We start from the raw sequence: 20,998 nt of genomic DNA, 5'->3' as shown, positions 1-20,998 counted from the left end.
AGTGATATGGCTGATGAGTCTTCCATTGCGGTAGATGTCATTTATATCATGATAACGGTATATATCACAATATAGTAATTGCTCTGTAAATTCAATTAGAAACATTTGATTATTTTCTTCTTTTATTTGGAGCTTCCATACAAACAAAAACAACTGATTCACATGAGACAAAACAAAAGACTCAGACTTTCACAATGGAAGCTTTAAGGTTCCGAAAGAAAAAAAAGACTCTAGATCGGCTTGGAAAGGCTTGGGGCGAAGGTGCTTCCTGTGGCCGTGGCCAAAGTGTCGGGGCTCACTGTCCTTAGTGCGCGTGCCCACAGGGCGGGACTCGGCCCGCGTAGAAGGCGCCAGGGGTCTGCGGCGATGTCTTCAACCCACCCAACCCGTCTTGAAAGACGGACCAAGGAGTCTAACGCACGCACGCACGCGCGAGTCAGACGGTGCAAGCAAAAACCCCGTTGGGCAATGAAAGTGAGGGTCAGCGCGCCGGCTGAGGTGGGATCCCGGCCCTGCGGGGTCGGGCGCACCACCGGCCCGTCTCGCCCTCACCGTCAGGGAGGCTGAGCGTGAGCGCGTGCGATAGGACCTGAAAGATGGTGACGTTAACGTCGCGCTGCCGTAAAGTGGTATCGGTGCAGTTGTATCGGAGCCGTTTTGCGAGTACGAGTACATGAGCACAGTATCGGACCCGATACAGGTATCGGTATCGGTGCATCCCTAGCCCAAATCATAATACTTTGCAAGGCAGCTGGATTCGCCACATCATGTGTGAATCACGAAATCACGCAAGAGTTGCTACCGCGGTGGAAACAGTATTGCCAAATCTCTACCGGTGGACACATTTCTACCATCGCATGGTATACGCCCTCATATCGCCCAACCCTAATACATATCTAGACAAATACGCTATTGCAGTCCACCTTGTCTCGTTGTTATTCTGTAGAGATGATCATTTTTAGTTGACATGTTATTCAAACACATTTGTCGTCGTAGTCCATGTCTAAAACATCTCTAAAATTGCCACCTTTTAAGAATGAATACTTCACTTTTTAGCCCTGCCTCCAAAATTAGCAAGAATTTATGAACTAATCTGATGACTAACACAACCTGCTCCTTCATCCCCAACTGTCTCAAGGATATGACCTGGATGAAAACATTAAAGCTCCCATATTGTAAAAAGTGAGATTTTCATGTCTTTTATATTATAAAGTAGGTTTAAGTGCTCTATAAATACTGTTAAACTATCAAAACACTCACTATACGAAGAAATACAAACAGCCCGTATTTAGCAATTGTGCGTTTTTGAAACAATATTGTATATTGTTTCAAAAACGCACAATTGCTAAATACGGGCTGTTTGTATTTACATGAATCACATTGTCAAAACTGTCTTTTTTCCCCCATCAAAAAGACATCCATCCCTTTCATCTACTCATTAATCTCCTCTATGGTCTTCCTTCCCGACTCCTCCAGGATCCTGCTCGGCGATTGGCAAACCACATACGTGCAAACACACATTGATGCTAGATTACTTTGCAGCGCTAACGGGGTAATTCTAGTGTTTACCTTGTGATTGTCGAGATGGAGGGGTGAAATGATTGTGGCCGTGACAAATTTCTAGCTTTATAATATCCTGTCTGGATAATATTTTATATCCTCTGTAGCTGTAGCAACACATTCGCACCAACGACGCCCCTTTTAAGCTCTATTTTCAGTCTGAATGCCACTTAAGACCAAAGACAGATGATGGGGGTGAAGAGGCATTTTCCTGGATCACTCTCTTTATCCACGTTACTCACCTTTTACCAAAATACACCTTTACCAGTCTCCTGATAATCTTTGTCTTTACAAATAGAAACAAAACCGCAGACAAAATATTGTTTTTTTCCTGTTTCTATGTGCTCTCAGTCTCTCTCCCGCTTCACACAGCCAGCCTCGCCGTCCTTGTCACGTCCACAGGGCTCGCGCTGCCTGCCGCGAGGTGAGGGGTCTCCTGGCTGGGGACCAGGACAGCACACGCTTCCCTTTTGATCTACCCCGCGCTGGCTGCTACCTGCAGATAGCATATTCAAACACACACACATACACACATATACACACAGCACAGCGCTCTCCCTTTCAGCCACAGAGACAACGCTACATCTCTCGCTTCCTCCTTCTCCCGTTTCTGTCGGATGCATTACAAACTGTGCACGCAGCTGTGGGTCTAGAGCTTTTCTCTAATGCGCTGCTGCTGTCCTCCAAAATCTGCTTCTTTTTATTGTTATTTGGATGAACAATTCAAAAGAGACTTTTTTTCAGCAAAAATCTGAAATAGTGATTGTAAAATACTAAAATGGTTTTGGTAAAAATGTGTAGTTTGCATCTGTGTGTGTGTGTATGTGTGTGTGCTCACTGTCATCTGGTTACCATTTGAAGGCAGAATTACAGCTAATGATATCCTAGAGGAAAACTACAGTAGCTAAACATGCAACAGCTCCTCCGTTTCTTTCTTTTCTTTCTCCACCTACTTTTTCCTCCCTGTCAGACGGTTCCAGTGGCAAGTCTGGAAAAAAAAAAGCAGCATTGCATAGATATTAATACTTTTTTGTAGGTTTCTATACGTAAACTCTCTGGTCATAGTAAAGCTTTGTACCAACAGACAGTTTAAGTGTGTGTTTGTCTGCCTTTTTTTGTATATTACTGTGCCACATGAATACAGTGCCCCTACGCACACACACTTTCTGCCTCCCACATCTGGATTTAATCAGAATCCAACGATCCCCCAGCAGCCTCTCTAAGAGAGAAGTAGGTTAGAGCAGCAGTGTCAAATATCAAGCAAACTCATTAGAGTATCTAGAGTCTGAATGTGTACAGTATGTTTGTGCAAAAGAGAAAGACATTTTTACTCTGCATGTTTGTGTTCATGCAAAATCTGGCGGATGCAGGTGTGGCGTACTGTATGATCCTATATGTACACATGAATGCTGTCATGGTGGATTAGTGAAAGACTGCCTTAAGCCATTACAGCACAACCATTTTGTATAACTCTCCTTCTCTTATTTGCTTCCTTCTCTTTCTTTCTGTCCTTCCTCTATTTAACTGTACAGTATATTTAACACGGCCTCAGTGGGGAAAAAAACTGACTTTTTCTTGTCTCGACTGTACAAAATCCACCACAAGCTCTTGTTCCTTCTCTACCAATGGAAACCAAAAACAAAAATGCAAAGCGAAATCCAAAAACAGAACAAAAAACAAGAGTCCTGTGGGGGTATAAAAAGATGCATTGTGACTGCTTCTAAATCCAATGAAAAGAGGATTATATCATTATTATAGCTAGAGTGAAGATCCTGGCATCATATGAAACTAGAAAAACCTAAGGAGTCCTTTGGTACCAACCATGTCATACCAGCTCCAAACTTGCGCAAAACTTTGGCGAGGAAAAACTGTCATGGCCATTTTGAAAGGGTGTGAAAATGGGTTCTATGGGTACCCACGAGTCTCCCCTTTACAGACATGCCCACTTTATGATCATCACATGCAGTTTGGGGCAAGTCATAGTCAAGTTTAATCACGATTAACTATGGACAATCATGCGATTAATCGCGATTAGATATTTTAAAGGTCCCATATTGTAAAAAGTGAGATTTTCATGTCTTTTATATTATAAAGCAGGCCTAAGTCCTATATAAATACTGTGAAAGTATCAAAATGCTGAATCCACAGGGAAATACACACCACCACAGCCCCTATTCAGAAACTCTGCATTTGAAACAGGCAGCCAGGATTGACAGCCCTAGTTTTAATTAATGTAATTCCTTAGAGGTAGTCAGTAATAGTGCACAAGTGACTTGATCTGTTAAATTGATCACATCTGAATGACAGTAAATATACTGCACATAAACAACATTAACCACACGTACTGTATTTCTTGTTCTACTTTTTTCAAGAAAACCAAAAAGGAAGAAGTGAACTGCACCGAGAGCAGAAACATTGCACTGAGCCCCACCTCCCTCTTTACACACTTTGGTCACCTTCTTGCACAACGTGTTGGGTTGAGAGTTTGGGGAAATTTGGGGCTTTTTGCTTTGCATCAGCCTGCAACTATTTTCTTCACAGCACACACGCACACAAACACACACACACACTTCCCTGAACTCTGATTAACATTGATGCTAACTGACACAAACTCGAGCATCCACATCTCATGCAGTGCACGGTATCTGCTTGTAACATGAGTTCTTGGATTCCCTATGCACAGTATATAGAGTACATAGTCACATACACTTATGCACCATCTACCATACTGTATGTATACACAACAGCGCTGGTCCTAGGCCACCTGTAACCATGGTAACAGCTGCACATAGTGATGCTGAGGGGGCAGTGTGCCGTTTGATTGACAGGGCTGATGTTTAATGGATGGTTTTATTTCCTTTTCACAGGAAGTGAAACTATATAAGATTCCATGATAATATCCTATACTACAGCCACATGCCATCCTGCCTGAATAACTCATTTTGATCTTGTTTTTATAGTTTTTAATATCATCAAATATAGCTCCCGTTACCTAAGAATGCTTGGCAACATCCAGTTAAACAGGAAGCAGTATGTTTCCCGAGGCTGAGCCAAGAGTTTTAAAATCCTGAGAAATGTTTAAATATGGAGAGAAAGAAATTCCACTGATTCCTTGAAGTCTTGAATAGAGATCAGCGCCGCATCCTGCCGCGCAATATTAGTACACTGTTTTCCCAGCAGAGATAACGTTGCACAGCTTTCTGTCACACACAGGCTGAGTCTTCCTCCCGCTATCTGTCACACACACACACACACACACACACACACACACACACACACACACACACACAGGCACGTTAGCTCTCTATTGTAGCTGAAACGATTAGTCGATCGCAAGAAAATTATTCTCCAACTGTTCTGATAATCAATTCATCGTCAAAGTCATTTATCAAGCAAAAAGGACCAAAATATTCTCGTTGCAGCCCCTAAAATGTTAGAATTTGCTGCTTTTCTCTGTTTTATAACATTTAAACTAACTATTTTTGAATTTTGGACAGTTGGTTGAACAAAACAAGACGTTTGACGATGTCGCCTCTGCATATTTTTTACTTGTTTCTGACGTTTATAAATGATTAATCAATTAAACTCATCAACAGATGAATCGACGATTTAAAGGGACTGTTTGTAAGAATCAGAAATTTCTTGTAAACAGCGAAAGTCAGCGTCTATCAAAACAGTGAGGCGACACACGTCTGCTAAAACCACAATATCACTCTATATTTCAGCTGCTTGGCAGTAATGTTAGCTGACCAGACGAAGGTCTCTCCATGAATCAATGATGATCCTAGTGTTGGCTTTTCCTGCTTCAGCCTCCCGTCCGCGGCCGGAGGGAACAGGGGAGACACCGGAGTTTTGGTCGGAGACGATAACGTTACTCGCTGCGGAGCCCCGTCACTTCACAAGACACAGGAAACCTCTGTTGGTCTGGAGGAGCTGCAGCAGTTATTTCTGCACAAACGTCCACTGTACATTCACTAGACATTCTCAGAGCTAAACTAACTCTCCTGCAGTGTGGAGTGTGCGCGCATGCACATGAGAGTAGAGCGAAAGAGCGAGAACGAGCGCGGTGTGTGAGTGAAGGCAAGCAGGCAGAGGAGCAGAGTACAGCAGAGACTCCGGTCCTGGAGACCAAAGCTACGGTCTCCCCCGCGTCCTCTGACCGCGGCCAACACTGTTTAACAGACGGGCTTCACTAGATACAACTTTGAGATTTTGGTGCTTCCAAGTCTGAACAGCGTAGCCACACACGAGCGCGCATGGGACACCGACCCACAATGATTTATACGTGTAAGAAGTTTCAAACAGTCCCTTTAAGAAGTTAATAGTTTCTATAATAAAAGATTGATACTTGTCTGCGTATCAACACAATATTGCCAAGCAAAATATAGCGATAGTATACTGCATCGATTTTTTTTTTTCCCCCACCCCAGTTGCGACCCTAATCACCATCTCGCTCTTTCCTTTCCACATTCTTACATGTAACTTCTCTTAATCTCTTTATTTCCAGCGCAGTAAATAAGACACAATTTTGTATAAACATGAAAAGGTTTCTTAAGAGGTCTGGCATTGATTATTCTCTCCATAAACAACTCCCTAAAGAAAAAAAAGACTAGAATTTATCAGATCTACTAGAAAAAACAGACTTTATGTACTTTTGCATGTACAGTGGTGGAGGATTCTGTACATACTTTCCACAAAGTGATCTGTATTGCCGGTCTTGACAGGAGCTGTCTCCTTTTCTATGATTTGTCCCCAACAGGTCTTCCCACCGCTTCCTAATGAGGCTGAGATCGCACACACCAAAAAGCTCTTCCGACGCAGGAGGAATGACCGACGGTAATGACGCATGCAGGCTTGCACACACGCACACACACACACACACACACACACACACACACACACACACGTATCTACCTCAGTGAGAGGGAATGTTTTTTACTGTTGATGTCAGATGTCAGTGCGCAGCCAGTCCTATAGCCTTAACATCTCTTCCCAGCCAAAGCAATGTCAAGACAGGAATGCAGGCTCCACACTCCACTGCAGACAGGAAAGAAAAAACACCAAGGAGACATTCAAGGTTTTTTTCATGTTTAATAGGTCACTCACCAAAAAATTAAGCCAGTTATTCAGTTACCCATGTTTGCCTACAATACTTGAGCTCTCTTTCTTATTCCAATTATGGATTTACTCGCCACATTTTGCGACATTTAACCTATCGTCCTCCTGTCCCCAAAACTCTTAGTACTGGCACATCTGTTCTAATTGTACACACTCTTGAAATTTAATTTCACCCAAGTCTGACTTCATTGAAACCACGTCCTTAAGAGAAAAGAGAAAAAAACACATCTCTCTTTCTCTCTCTCCTTCTCCCGCTCCCTGCCCTGATGTCACTGGAAAACTGTTCTTCAGTTGCTAAGAGACGAGCAAAGAGAAAATATTTGGGTTGTATTTGTGGTTAAAAAAGAGGAAATTTTCGCTATACCAAATGGACAAAAGCACTTTCATCCTTGTTTTTAAGTACCCAAAGTAATTGGTTTTGTCCAGAGCTATTGTGTTTATGTGCGATGGGCGCAGCAGTGCAGGCCTGGCAGAAAGAAAAGAACAAAAATATAAACTTGGAGCAGCAGCTTGCTTAGGTTTCAGTCTATTTGTTTTGTGAGCTGGAAATATTAACAAGAGGGCCATCCTGTTTTCTTCCGAGCACACTTTGTCAGAGCTCTTACAGTTTGTGTTCGAGGGGAAGTTTCACGTACAGTACGTGCGTGTGTACAGCGTGTCTGTCGTATGCATATTTGTGTTTGTGTCAAGGTATCGTGACCTTTAGCAACTAGACAGAATCTGAACTTAAGAGTGAGGCCCGAAAGTCTGAGGCTGCCGTTTGTTGTTATCATGTTATATGTGAAGTGAAACTGTGACGTAACACCAAACAGACAAAACGGGTGGTGGAAATATTTAAGTGGATGCTTCACTTATGTCAGAGTTGGTGGCTTGAATGGGATCAGCTGCACATTGACCAAAGATTTGGAGCAGAGGCACGGCTTGAATCAAAGCATACCACTTCCCCACCACATACACCCCCGCCCAACTCTTTTTCTATCACTGGGGACAATTGAGAAGGACTTGAAAAAGGATGCTCAAACAGTGCAGGACTAATAAATACTGCAAAAGGTTTAGGACTAAAGGAGTTAAACCTGTGATTAAAGGCTTACCAAAATATACTAAGAAATGTTGAGCTTGAAGGCAAATTCTTATCACAAGATTGAATTACTTGGTCATTTTTTAAGCTTTCCACACCATATATGAGAAGTGCAACAGAGAGGTGAAGTCCCACCCTTTCCAGTGGACCCCATGGGACCTTATTTCGGGAAAATAAACATGTACGGAAGTCAACGGGGGGAGAGAAGTAATTTTTTGATCCCGTTTAGGGCTGTCCCGAATACAATTTTTTTTGAGTTTCAAAGCTTCGGTGAGAAATATTTAAAGGTTTTTCGAAGCTTTGCGGTGACAGCGTAACGCAGAGCAGCAGGCTGGCATGTTCTTCCGTCTGTCTCCATCTCCCCCGTTTCAGTGCCGCTGCCGCACTACTGTACACACACACACACACACACACACACCTCTACACACAACAGTGCTATCCATCTGAGAATAAATAATAATAATTAATGTTGACTATGAATAATGTCGTTGATTATCTCTTATTTCATGGACTATTTGGGGATTTTTACATTATTATTACAAAAAAAACTAAGCATTCGAATGTTGATTTGGAGGTCGATTACCATCGCAACGGTCGAAGCATTCGAGTCAGCCCTAATCCCGTTTGAATCGCGCCATGAATCACATATGTTGTTTGTCTATTTAAAAGATGATTTTGCAAGTCAAGAAAGTCTCAGTTTGTCGTAGTATCACTTAGTTTTGTGTGAAACCGCTCTGTGAACTAAATCTCTCGTCTCTCACAATATACATCACCAACACTAGCTAGCTAGCTAACTTGGCTATGTCCCACGCACAGATGTAACGTTATCTGACCTGATGTGTTTTATCCAGCGACTCCTGTTCTTTCTACCAGCCGGGAAGAGAAAGAACGAGTCAGACCCGTTGCTCATATGAGTCCATCCCAGTAGGAAACACATAGGCATCGTAGCATCAGCGAGAGAGACGTCATTTCCGTGACTTTTGGGAGTGTAGTCTTTCTAATTACGTATTTTCACAGTCTGAAGGCCCTGACACATCGAGCAGACGGTCGGCCGTCGTAAAGTTTGGAGCTGTCGATGAGCATTAGTTGGCCAAGTTTCTTCGCTGCGTCTCACACCGTCGGCTCTAGTCGGCCCGCGTTGGAGTTTTTTCGATCGATTCAGCATGTTGAATTGGCGGTGAAGCCTTTCTCATCTCATCTCATCTGATCATTCAATACACGGATATTTTCAGAACGACATGAACATCTGGAATGAAGCTAAGCGGTGAGTGAGAGTGGTGTGAAACTTGTAAAATTGTCTTTTAAATTGACAAACATCATATGTGTAATTCATGGTGCGAAACAAAAATGATTTGTCTCTCGTCGTTGACTACCGTAGGTATTTTTTCCCGGAAAGGGGCGGGACTTCGCCTCTCTATATCATTGGGCTAAAGATGTATATTAGTTTCTGCTCTTTAGTGGTGAACTTAGACTTTTGGACTGAATGTATTTTTCCTGTAAAGCTGCTTCAGTGGTGAGTGGACGTCCCACCAGGCTATCATGTGAATCCAACATTAGCATTGTGTTAGCATTCATCTCTTTGTGGTTTTATATTTTGGGGTCACATACTTACACAGGGAAAGGCTATTAACCTCAGGCCAAATCTATTTTGCACTGCAGAGATGGAGAAAGCAGGAATGAGGGTGGGGATGTAAAATATCAAAGGAGAGATGAGGTGGAGGATAAGAAGACTGGACAGACATGAAAAGGGAAATCAGGACAACTCTATAAGCAGACTTTTATAAAGAGAAGTGAAGCTATGCCCGTTCTCACAATGCAGATGTCAGCAGCTGGCTAAATGATTCATCAAAGAGATTTCTGCCTAATAGGATCTCTGCGGGAAGCTTGGATTTTTTTTTTTTTTTTAACAATACGCAGCACTTAGAAAGAGAGACAGGGGGTACAAAGTAATAAAATACAATATACACAATATAAGAAAAACACCTTTAGGGGAAAAAAGATTAAGATTTAGTCTTAGCAGGCCAATCGCCTGTGGGATAAATTATTTCTTATTATGTTCTTTGTAGCCAGAGGCGTCTTGTAGCACCTACCAGAGTCGATCTTTAGAGACAGACCTTCTGGGCTTTAAGAAATGTTTTTTTCATATGTGGAAAGGTTAGTAATGTAAGGTAGAAAAGTTCAGAAGGCTTTTATACACATTTACAAGGACTCAGGAAACATATGAATGTGATGTGAAAGGCTCGTCAGGACTAGCCAGACGACCCTGCTCCGGCAGCCGCAGGGTATGAAAGGTATAATAAAAATGTAGAAACGGGTTATTGTTGTAGTTGAAGAATTTCCAGTTGACACAGAAAATAGCCTCCGTACTGAAGCTGAGCATGTTTGCTCATCAAATACATTAATTTGTCGATCAAACATGCTAATCCTCTTACGGCGATATCGTCTCGAGTTCAGGTTCCCGTGGCGATGAATATTCATTGTATTTGTAATATTCAACACAGACAATGTTATATTTGTGTCGTACTGTATGTGATGTGTCAACGCAGCTGGGTGAAGAAAACAAAAAAAGCAACCGTTGATGAAATACGGAGATAAATATTGATCATTTGAGTACAATGTGCAAAGCGCGAGGGTTGTGTTGAATAAAGCAGAAGAAAAAGAGAGGCTGTGAGATTGAGTAAAGGAAAAGTGTAGGCTGGCTGCGGCAGGGAGGAAAAGAAAGGGGAGGTAGTTGCATGTGTTTCTACTTTAGTATGCACGTCAAGCAGGGCTGAAATTAGTTGTGATTTACTGGAATGTGCTGCTTACCGCTCTCTCTGCTGCAAAACAGAAAAAAACGGGGCAAAGAAGAAGCTAATATGCTCCTTCGTCTTTCCTTTCAGCTCTTTTTAGACAAAGATCTGTTCGTTAGTGAAGAGCTTTTACACATCTAGACTTTAATTTGTCGGTCTCGCTAGGTTGAGCATCCAATTTCCACACATTGTTATAAAGTGAAAAGCTGAACTTAAAGGGGACACATCATGAAACATACATTTCACTTCCAACCCACAAACTGTGAAATAAGACAAGCCAGTCAGTTTTTTTCTGAGCTGCCTACATCAGAAAACAACAAGCCGTTCAGATTTAGCTCCCCTTCCTATGTCACATGCAGGTTCATTAGAATATATGGCGCCCCATCTGAGTATCTCCACCGTAGGCTGTATATATATATAGATGGGCGACGCGTCTCCACTTCCTCCCACTGTACAAAAGTGAATCCAAAATATCCTGGATCTGGGAGCTGCCATCTTGAGATTTTGACATTATTTGGAGCCGGAGTCTGTGCAGTAGTGATCCGCGGTGGAGCTGCTGTATCGAGGTCCCGCCAAGCCCCCAGGAAGTGCGCCGGTCGTCGATCCCGGCCGCTGTTCAGACTCACACAAACTACACGGAAGCAACCTCAAAGTTGTATCTAGTGAAGCCCGTCTGTTAAACAGTGTTGGCCGCGGTCGGAGGACGCGGGGGAGACCGTAGCTTTGGTCTCCAGGGCCGGAGTCTCTGCTGTACTCTGCTCCCCTGCTTGCCTTCACTCACACACCGCGCTCGTTCTCGCTCGCTCTCTCGCTCCACTTCACGTGCATGCGCGCACACTCCACACTGCAGAAGAGTTAGTCGCTCTGAGAATATCTAGTGAATGTACAGTGGACGTTTGTGCAGAAATAACTGCTGCAGCTCCTCCAGACCAACAGAGGTTTCCCGTGTCTTGTGAAGTGACGGGGCTCCGCAGAGAGAAACTTTATCGTCTCCCCCGTTCCCTCCGGCCGCGGTCGGGAGGCAGGAAAAGCCAACACTAGGATCAGCATTGATTCATGAAGAGACCTTCGTCTGGTCAGCTAACATTACTGCCAAGCAGCTGAAATATAGAGTGATATTGTGCTTTTAGCTGACGTGTGTCGCCTCACTTTTTTGAGGGATGCTCGTTCATGTCTATGTAGAGCGAGCACAAGCGCGAGCAACAGGACGCTGACTTTCGTTGCCTTAACGACCAAAGGTGTCGCTGTTAAAAAGCAATTTCTGATTCTTATAATCAGTCCCTTTAAATGTGAAATTATATATAAATGTGTGTGTGTGTCCCTAAAATCAATTAATAATCATGATAAATAATCGTGATCTCAATATTAATTTTGGCCATAAATGCTTAGCCCTATGTGGCACTAAACGTCTCCACATTGAGTACCAATTCCAATCTGCTTTATGATCAATTGTGTGTTCGTACATTTATGCTTTGGAGTAAAAAGTACCCAGCAGGTCGGCTTGTTTTTCTCTACACCTACTACGAACCGCCTGCTTTTCTGCCTCTGGCCACGATGACTCAGAGTTATTGACCGCAATCTCCAATTTATGCATGCATGTATGCACTCACATTCAGTATGTTCCTGAGATTTTGAATCTTAAAACTTGTTATGATGCAAATGTTCAGTCAGGCAGCCGAAACCCCCGTCTCCCCACAGTCCATTAAACCAGTGTGTTGTGGCCCGCATGAAGCTTTGGCCGAGTTATTGACCGGCTGGCCTGCAGGCTTCTCTTCCCCCCCGGGCCAATCGATTTGCTAGTCTGGGTCAACCAATGGTCCAATGGGTCCACGAGTTCTCCATCCACAGCAACAGCTACGATCGATCATCAGTATCCTCCCTCCTCCCGTGATCATATCTGCCAATTCATTTCACCTTTTTAGTTACCTATTCCTGTAGTTCTGTGCATGTTGTTTTAATGACCTAGTTATCAACCTGTAGTTTTTTTTTTTTTTTTGCTTGTTTCCTTCTTTGCTTCCCTGCTTTTTTTCCCTCCTCTCTTATCTTCTATAATCTTCTCCTTCATGCTATCTACAAAAACGTCCCCGCCGTTTTCTACAAATTGTTCTGCCACTTTACTCCACTTTTCATCCTTCCACTCGCCTGCACTGTGGCCTCTCCTGCTTTTAGAGCGGTTGATCAGTTCACCCGAGACCAGTTAACCATACTTCTGCCTACTGGCCCTGGGGGGAAGCGGCAAGTCTCAGCCAGGTTAGTGACAACGTGAAGCCAGATCCTGACTCGAAAATGGGACCTTGATACCTTTTTCCAACATTTGACAGTGATTTGATTTATTCAACTCGACAAAGCGTCAGCATCCAAAGGTCATCTGATGAGACTAATGTAAGGTTTTATTCATTAAATACTTGAAAAGCTGAAAATAAGAAGTAGGTGGGATGAAAATAGAGGAATTTAATAACCTAGCCAGTCAACATCAAACACTTATTTAAATCTCATTAATACCGTAATGTTACCAGACTCATCACCGCAACCAAAAAAAAAAAAAAAAAGAAGATGGTTGATCACACCAGAGACGACCGGTTTCTAAGTAACAAGAAATTGCGAGATGAAATTTCATCAGTGGCCCCATCATTTATCCTTAATGCAAACATCTCCCCGGACGGCCGATCCGAGCAACACTCAAGCTACTGCAGAGCTCGCAGTCATTAAATGTGATTAACATTTTATTACTGTCTCACTTCTCACCTCTCCGCATCACCAGTAGATCAAGAGAAGGGCTTATTAGAGCTGAGCCTAAACTAACAGCTAGTGTAAAGATCAAATTGATCTTCGTGTGTGTGTGTGTGTGTGTGTGTGTGTGTGTGTGTGTGTGTGTGTGTGTGTGTGTGTGTGTGTGTGTGTGTGTGTGTGTGTGTGTGTGTGTGTGTGTGTGTGTGTGTGTGTGTGTGTGTGTGTGTGTGTGTGTGTGTTTCAGAGAGACTCCCGATTGTCTCTGAGAAAGTCTACGGCTTTGCAAAAGATTATAAAATCTCACCCTCTGCAGTCATTAAATGATATCTCACGATTTCTGTCAGTCAAAGTTAAGCTATTATGCTTTATTTTATGATTAGGTGCAACATTGGTTAAAAAAAAAAAGTCAACTTTAATAAGCAGCTTTGTAGTAATTAAAAGTTTTCTGTTGAAAAAGCAGAGATTGAAGGATGCCTGACAAGAGGGTGTTGCCTGATCATTGTGTGCTATTATTGAAGAGCTTAGTTTTTGTGTGTCGTGCTGATGAACATACGACTAAGAAAGGCGCCGAGGAGATTTGCATAGAGTCGGAGGCAGGCTGTTGGGTGGAGGAGAGTGTCGGAAGATGAACTGTCTGCAAACCTCCCTGAGAGAGTGGAGCAGAGGGGCCAGGCGAGACATAAACCAAATGAACCACACACACACAAAAAAGACTATAAATACACTTGGACACATTAATTTCCTCTGTGCTTCTGCCAGCACACACACATATTCATATTAGGGCTCTCAATCGATTCAAATATTTAATCGCAAATTAATTGCACATTTTTTATCTGTTCAAAATGTACCTTAAAGGGAGATTTGTCAAGTATTTAATTCTCTTATCAACATGGGAGTGGGTAAATATGCTTGCTTTATGCAAATGTAGGTATATATTTATTATTGGAAATCAATTATCAACAAAAAACAATGACAAATATTGTCCAGAAACCCTCACAGGTACCCGGCAAACTGCAGCCCAACAGGCAACAACAGCTGTCAGTGTGCTGACTTGACCATGACTTGCCCCAAAACTGTATGGGATTATCATAAAGTGGGCATGTCTGTAAAGGGGAGACTTGTGGATACCCATAGAACCCATTTACATTCACATATCTGGAGGTCAGAGGTCAAGGGACCCATTTGAAAATGACCATGCCAGTTTTTTCCTCGCCAAAATTTAGCGTTTTTTTTGTTTAAGCGTAAGTTTGGAGCGTTATTTAACCTCATGCGAGACAAGCTAGTATGACCTGGTTGGCACCAATGGATTCCTTAGGTTTTCCAGTTTCATATGATGCCAGTATCGATTCTAGCTTTAAAACTGGGCCCACTACAACCTAGAAATCACAAGCTGTGTTAAAGAAATTAGTGGCATTAACGCGTTAACTTTGACAGACCCAGTTCATATATACATACAGATGAAAAAAACAACTGGGGCTTCAACCGGCGACTATTTTCATTACCAACTTATCCGCCGATTATTTTCTCAATGAATCTATTAATCATCTAGTCTATGAAATGTTCAAATATTGTGAAAACAAACGCTCATCGCAAATTCTCATCGCCCCGACGTCTTCAAATGTCTTCTTTTGCACGGCCAACTTTCCAAATGCTTATTTAGTTTTCCCCCTAACCAATCAGTAATGAGCGTCATGTTTAAATGCTGCGGGGCGACGGAGTTGCTCTTTCCTACCTGAAGTGTTGCCGCTAGCATAAACCACACGTGTTGCACAGTGCTCACACACAGTCGCCGTTTTATCCACCACTTTTTTTCCGTCATTTTCATGGTAACACTAAACCCGTAATGCTCAAATACAGCAGAGCCAAACGATGCTGGTGGATCCTCTAACTGGACTTTATCGTGTACACTCGCCATTTCCTTAACTGACTGACAGTCGCACTCACCACTTCATCCGTGAGGGGGCTGGGTCAAGCTTCATCAACACATGCGCAGTAAAATCTGGTCTGCACTCGCTGAAATTGAGCCAATAGCAACACACGACCACAGCTTCAGTTACACTGCGCATGTGTTAAACCCCGTACCTCAAGACCCATGTCCACCCCGTGTTCCAGCCTCCTCCAATACGCCTTGATTTCTAGTGTGACACTAAACAGGAGCCTAACTCTACATGAAACAAATACACAATCGGCCTCGTAACTTATTTCAAATGAATCGAACGATTCAAACACGACCCGAACCGTGACTTCCCTAGCAGACATATACACTATAAGCTGCTACTCGCTTAGTTCTTTTCATCAGGCTTCAAACTCGAACTTTGTTGAGCAGAGCCCTTTTCCCTTTTCTACCATTTTTTTTTTAAATATTCTTTTTAATTCCAGCAAAGGTCAGTTCACTTGAATTTTGCGGGCAAAATAAAATCCATCATCTCTGCCATGTATCAGTCTTTCTGCTGAAATGGATTTGACTTTTGAGTGAGTGTGAAAGTGACACATAGTTCTCTCTCTCACAAGGTTCATGTGCTTTTGTAATACAGTCTCAAAAATGTCTGGCTCGCCGAGCAACAAATTAAAAAGTAAGGAAAGGCTTTTGTGAGGAAGGATGGAGCCCACACCGCACTCTTAACATTGATGAACTTATACAACATTTAGGAAAGTTGCCTTTCTTTGCTCATCAATCACTTCACCTCCACAAGGCTTAAACAGCCTGCTGCATGTCACAGAGCTTTTGTGCACCTTAATTAAAGCTCCGGTACGTTCGCTATAACTTCACTAATGACCTTGTCACTGAGTTCGTATGCAAGCAGAACAAACTTTTATTATTTTCAGAACTCAAAAGTATTGTGTGTGTAGACACACCTATTTCTAATATGATTATTTATGCTATATGCCGTGCTAATATGATGATTTTATTGCTTAATATTTTACTAAATAGTCAAATTACATTTTCCATTACTCTCGATCTCTGTGGTGCGCAGTACGTGTGGCTGGTTGTGTGTGTGTGTGTGTGTGTGTGTGTTCATACTGTGTTTATAGTCGTGTTTCCGCTGCGTGGTACGGCTCTGCTCGACTCAACTCACTTTTGGTACCAGGTCCTTTTCTATCGCCGTGTTTCCACTGCAGATAGTGCCTCCCCCACCCCCCACTCCCTCACTATAGGCGAGATTTTCAACTGATCGCCATACTTAAGTCACGATATGGTCTTATTGCGATTTTAAACATTTTATTGTGATGAGGTATATAGAGATGTATTACCTTTTTAAACTGAAAATTATGCAGTTTGTCAACATCTGTTTTATGTAATAAGATACCTGTACAGTTTTCACTCTGTTCATCTCAGAGGTTTCATTCACATATCTTGTGGTGAGAGGTCAACGGACCCCTTCTCCACAAAATTTAGTTGGGTTATTTGGCGTTCTTCCCGACAAGCTAACATGACATGGTTGGTACCAATGAATTCCTTAGGTTCTAGTTTCATATGATACCAGCAACTTCACTCTAGCTGTAAGACTGAAAAACAGAAAAACAGAATAGCGACTGGGCCAGATTGTTAAGAGGTTAATAGTTAATATATTAAAAGATCGATACTTGACGTCCGTGTATCAACACAATATTGCCACGCAAAATATTGCGATACGATGCTGTATCGATTTTTTTTTTCCCCACCCCCTATTCATTTGCCTGCGCAATTTCACGGTGTAAAAAAAAAAAAGCACTAATAGAATTGAGTGTATCTGAGCAAAGGTGTGCTAGTTCACAGACTGAGGCAGATAATAGGTTGCCTCCTCGGTGCCAGGGTGACTAATCCCCTGGACCATATGTCAGCGGCTTGTCCAGCCCAGAGCCAGTACAGCTAAAAGGACAGAGCTATGCAGGACAGGAAAACATAGACACACGGTGCGTCCACATGTAAGCAGCCAGCGGGCTTTTGAATTTTGAGTTACTTAAAGGTTGTATGATGATAGGGTACTGTTTGTGTCTGGTTGTGAGGTGTCATAGCATTTACAGAAGGTTAGTCACTGTGACTATATAAGTGAAACAAGTGTAAGTGTGAGGGGGGGACGGAGGGGCAGGGAGGAGGTTGTAGACCATCATGGTGCCAGTTTAAGGTACAAGCCAGCTGTTGCTGCTGCTACATCACAGTGAAGCTAACTGAAACCTGCTCTCATTCCAGGAGACAGCAGCGGCCTCCGGGAGGAGGAGGAGGAGGAGGAGGAGGAGGAGGAGGTGGAGGAGGCGGAGGTGGAGGAGGAGGAGGAAAGAACCAACCTCAGCTGATACAGCAACAGTCACCACAGCACCAGAGGGATCAAACCCAACATCAATCTCCAAACCCACAGCAGCAGAATTTAACAGAACTGGGAGATAACAGGAACAGTAGTGTTGGTGGTCGGCCACCTCGCCAGTATCAAGGCGGACATGGGCAGCAGCGCCAAGGAGGGGCCCCGCATCACGGATACAGCCAGAACCGGCGTTGGCACCACAATCAGAAAGGTCAGGGGCACGGACAGACGAACGCTTTAGGCGATAAAGGAGTACCCCCGAGAACAACCAAAGACAGAGAGACGGAGAATGTAAAACCGGGCGACGAGCAGATCAGACCACCTCACGACTACAACAGCAGTAGGAGTCCCAATGAGTCACCCAGACCTGAGTCAACACCCAATACCAATGCTTTCCCACATCTGACAGTTGGAAAGGAATCTCCCAACCCAGCAGGAAGTGGGAAGGCAAGCGAGGGCCAGTCGGAGCAGCCCAAAGTCAGCCTGCTGCAGTCGTCAAAGGAGAGGCTGAGGAGGAGACTAAAGGACAAGGTACCGAAAAGCTGCTTAGTGCCTGTCACTCAGTATTAAGGCAATCAGGACTAATGTGTATGTGTACACACACGCTACCATTTAGTCTTATAATTACTTTCATTATGTTCACGCACACACACGCACACACACACACACACGCACGCACTGCCATTAATACACAGACACATTCTTTCACTGCCTCGCTTTAGTCATTCATCGACTGAGTTATTTAGCAGATTGACACACCCTGTCTGGCAGGGAGGTGAGCACATGTTCTCAGGTGAAGAGGGTGACGAAACTAAAGCGGCATTAGCTTAACCCTTTTTGATGTTTTCCACCGTGTGCACTAGACTGGCCAGTCAGCCAACTGTGTTGCTGCTCCTCAGCTTCCTCTTCTTCCTCTAACTTGTCACCAACAGGGGTGGTTTGATTTGACAGCAAGGAACTCCCCAGCAGGCAGCGAGGCAGGAATTAATAAACAGCGACGTCAATGAATCAATGAATCAATGAATCAATGAATCAATGAGTCTCTGAGCCAGCTTTTTGCTTGATTAGCGTGTACTGAACTCCAGCTAATGATATAGTTACTTTGCAACTTCTTTAAGTAAATAAATAAATGATTGTTAATCTTTGTATGTAAACTATTAATTCAAATCAATAGTGTTTTTGATAATCAATACAATAATACAAAACAGTGCAATACTCGTTATTTTCTTACACACAATAATCAACAGTGTTAAACAACATGCAGTTTAAAGTTAGCGTACAACCAAATCACTGAATAAAGCCACCTAGCTTGAGGTCAAACCTACATCATGTTGAAACTGAATATCATCACCTACCTACCACTCATGTCCTTTTCCATCTCCTGCCTCAGGAAGAGGCGCGTGTGGAGGCGTCAGGCTCCGGATCGCAGAGCATGGACCGGCTGGTGGACCTTCTCAACAGCATGAGGAGCAACAGCAGCGGGGTGGAGCAGCAGCTGGCCTCCTTCATGGAGGAGGCGCAGTGCTCGGCGCGCTCCGAGGAGACCCTGGCTCAGGTGGTCAGCACCATCTACTCCAAGGCCGTGTCGGACAGGAGCTTCGCCGCCACGGCCGCCAAGCTCTGCGACAAGATGGCGCTGTTCATGGTGGAGGGGACCAAGTTCAGATCGCTGCTCCTCAACATGTTGCAGGTGAGAGCGCTGAGAGGGAGTCGGTTAGTTACAGGTGCTGCTTCAAGCTTTCCAAACTCATTCATTTCATGGACCTGCCTTGTTTTATTGTTGTTTTTTTAAATGTACACCCCTAACTTCCCATTTAGTTAAAGTTAGTTGATGAAGTTTCCAGCAGGTGCTGAACCAGCGTAGTTACCTCTCACAAAGATAGTTTCAGAAAGCTGTACAGGAAATATTAGAGCCTGGACAGTATCAGTTCATCAAAGATGTATCAGTAGCGTCTAGTGTGGTATTTGTCAGCCAGTAAGTAACAAGAAATTGGTGTACAGAAATGCACAAAGTACACTCAGTTGCCGGTTCATTAGGTACACCTAGGTAAAATGGAGTCTAAAGGCCTTTACATACCAGTGGCGTTTTTTTGTGCGTTTAATTCCCACATAAATAGATTTTTTCAAACTGTTGTTTCAGTCATGAATACTTTCACACAGAACGCGAATATTGCGCAGCGGAAAAGCGACAATTTTGATAGACAAAGGTTGATTTTTCTGAACTTTCGCACCGTGAATAAAGTCATCAACCAATCACGTGTGTAACTGACATATTCAAAATGTACACTATAGTGTTACAACAACGCGGAGGCTCCGTAGTCTGAACCAAGACGGCCAAAACTTTCAACCTTGACGAAGGCAGCGCAGACAGATGTTCTTATTTTTCACAATAAAAGTCCTGGACTGCGTAGCCTAACTGTTTACCAGAGGAAAATTCTTTCAGCGGCATTTTGCTAAAAAGAAACTCAATAAAATAGCTTACAGTAGTTTAGGCTATACAGCAGTTTACCTCAGACAGACTACCAGATTGTTCTCTGGGTCTCTCTCTGGGGGCTCTCCTGGTAGTTAGTCCAACTAATCCAGGGGTCAGCAACCTTTACTATCATAAGAGCCATTTTAAACAAAAAAACAAACAAAAAATCTGTCTGGAGCCACAAAACATTTGAGCATTGTGATGAAGGTAACACAGTTTATAGTTTAAGTATATAGAATATAAGTCTAATGCAGAGAGGGCCCGGAGCAAATGGACGACAGCGTATTAGGGCCACATAGATGGAAAAAAACATCTGAGATTTACAGAATAAAGTCATAATATTAAGAGAAAAAAAGTTGTAATATTACGAGAATAAAGTCATAACTTTATGAGAAAAAAAAGAAAATAACATAACTATTTTATAATATTATGACTTTATTCTCATAATACTACAACTTTTTTCTCTTAAACCTATGACTTTATTCTCGTTATATTATGACTTTATTCTCTAAATCTCAGATTCATTTTTTTTCCTCAATGTGGCCCTAATACTCCGTCGTACCATAGACCTACAACAATGATAAATAAAAATGTAAATGTAAACAAAAAACAGTTATTCATTTCCATTTTTAAAAATCCACAGGGAGCCTCTGGAGAGGGGTTAAAGAGCCGCATGTGGCTCCGGAGCCGCAGGTTGCAGACCCCTGAACTAATCCATTCAAATCTGTTATTACTACCTTTCTACTTTTACTTGAGTAAAGGATCTGTGTACTTCTCCCACTACTGCTTTGTTGTTGTAGGACACTGGTTACTGATCGTGCAGTACGTTGCTATCTTGATAATGAGCTGACAGAGCAGCTACAGTGCATCATGGTTAAAAAATGAGTTGTGATATGACCGTCTCCACTCCCGTCTGCGCAGCACCGCTGTTTTGAATTTCATTGGATCTTGTCAGCTTGTTAGTTGT

The 20,998-nt window shown here is 42.9% G+C and overlaps 1 protein-coding gene across 1 annotated transcript in view; it reads left to right on the top strand.

The window, feature by feature from the left end:
* The window catches only part of ctif (CBP80/20-dependent translation initiation factor), a 79,101-nt gene that overhangs the window by 43,707 nt on the left and 14,396 nt on the right, over window positions 1–20,998 (top strand). Inside the window, 4 exon segments of the mRNA XM_037752605.1 lie at window positions 6,320–6,396; window positions 12,718–12,798; window positions 17,450–18,089; window positions 18,949–19,248. Of these exon segments, the coding sequence (XP_037608533.1) occupies window positions 6,320–6,396; window positions 12,718–12,798; window positions 17,450–18,089; window positions 18,949–19,248 (1,098 nt within the window).

Source organism: Sebastes umbrosus, chromosome 19, assembly GCF_015220745.1.
Source record: "Sebastes umbrosus isolate fSebUmb1 chromosome 19, fSebUmb1.pri, whole genome shotgun sequence".
Lineage (NCBI taxonomy): Eukaryota > Metazoa > Chordata > Actinopteri > Perciformes > Sebastidae > Sebastes > Sebastes umbrosus.
Note: the sequence above shows the minus strand (reverse complement) of the source record. Positions and strands in the feature narration are given on the sequence as shown.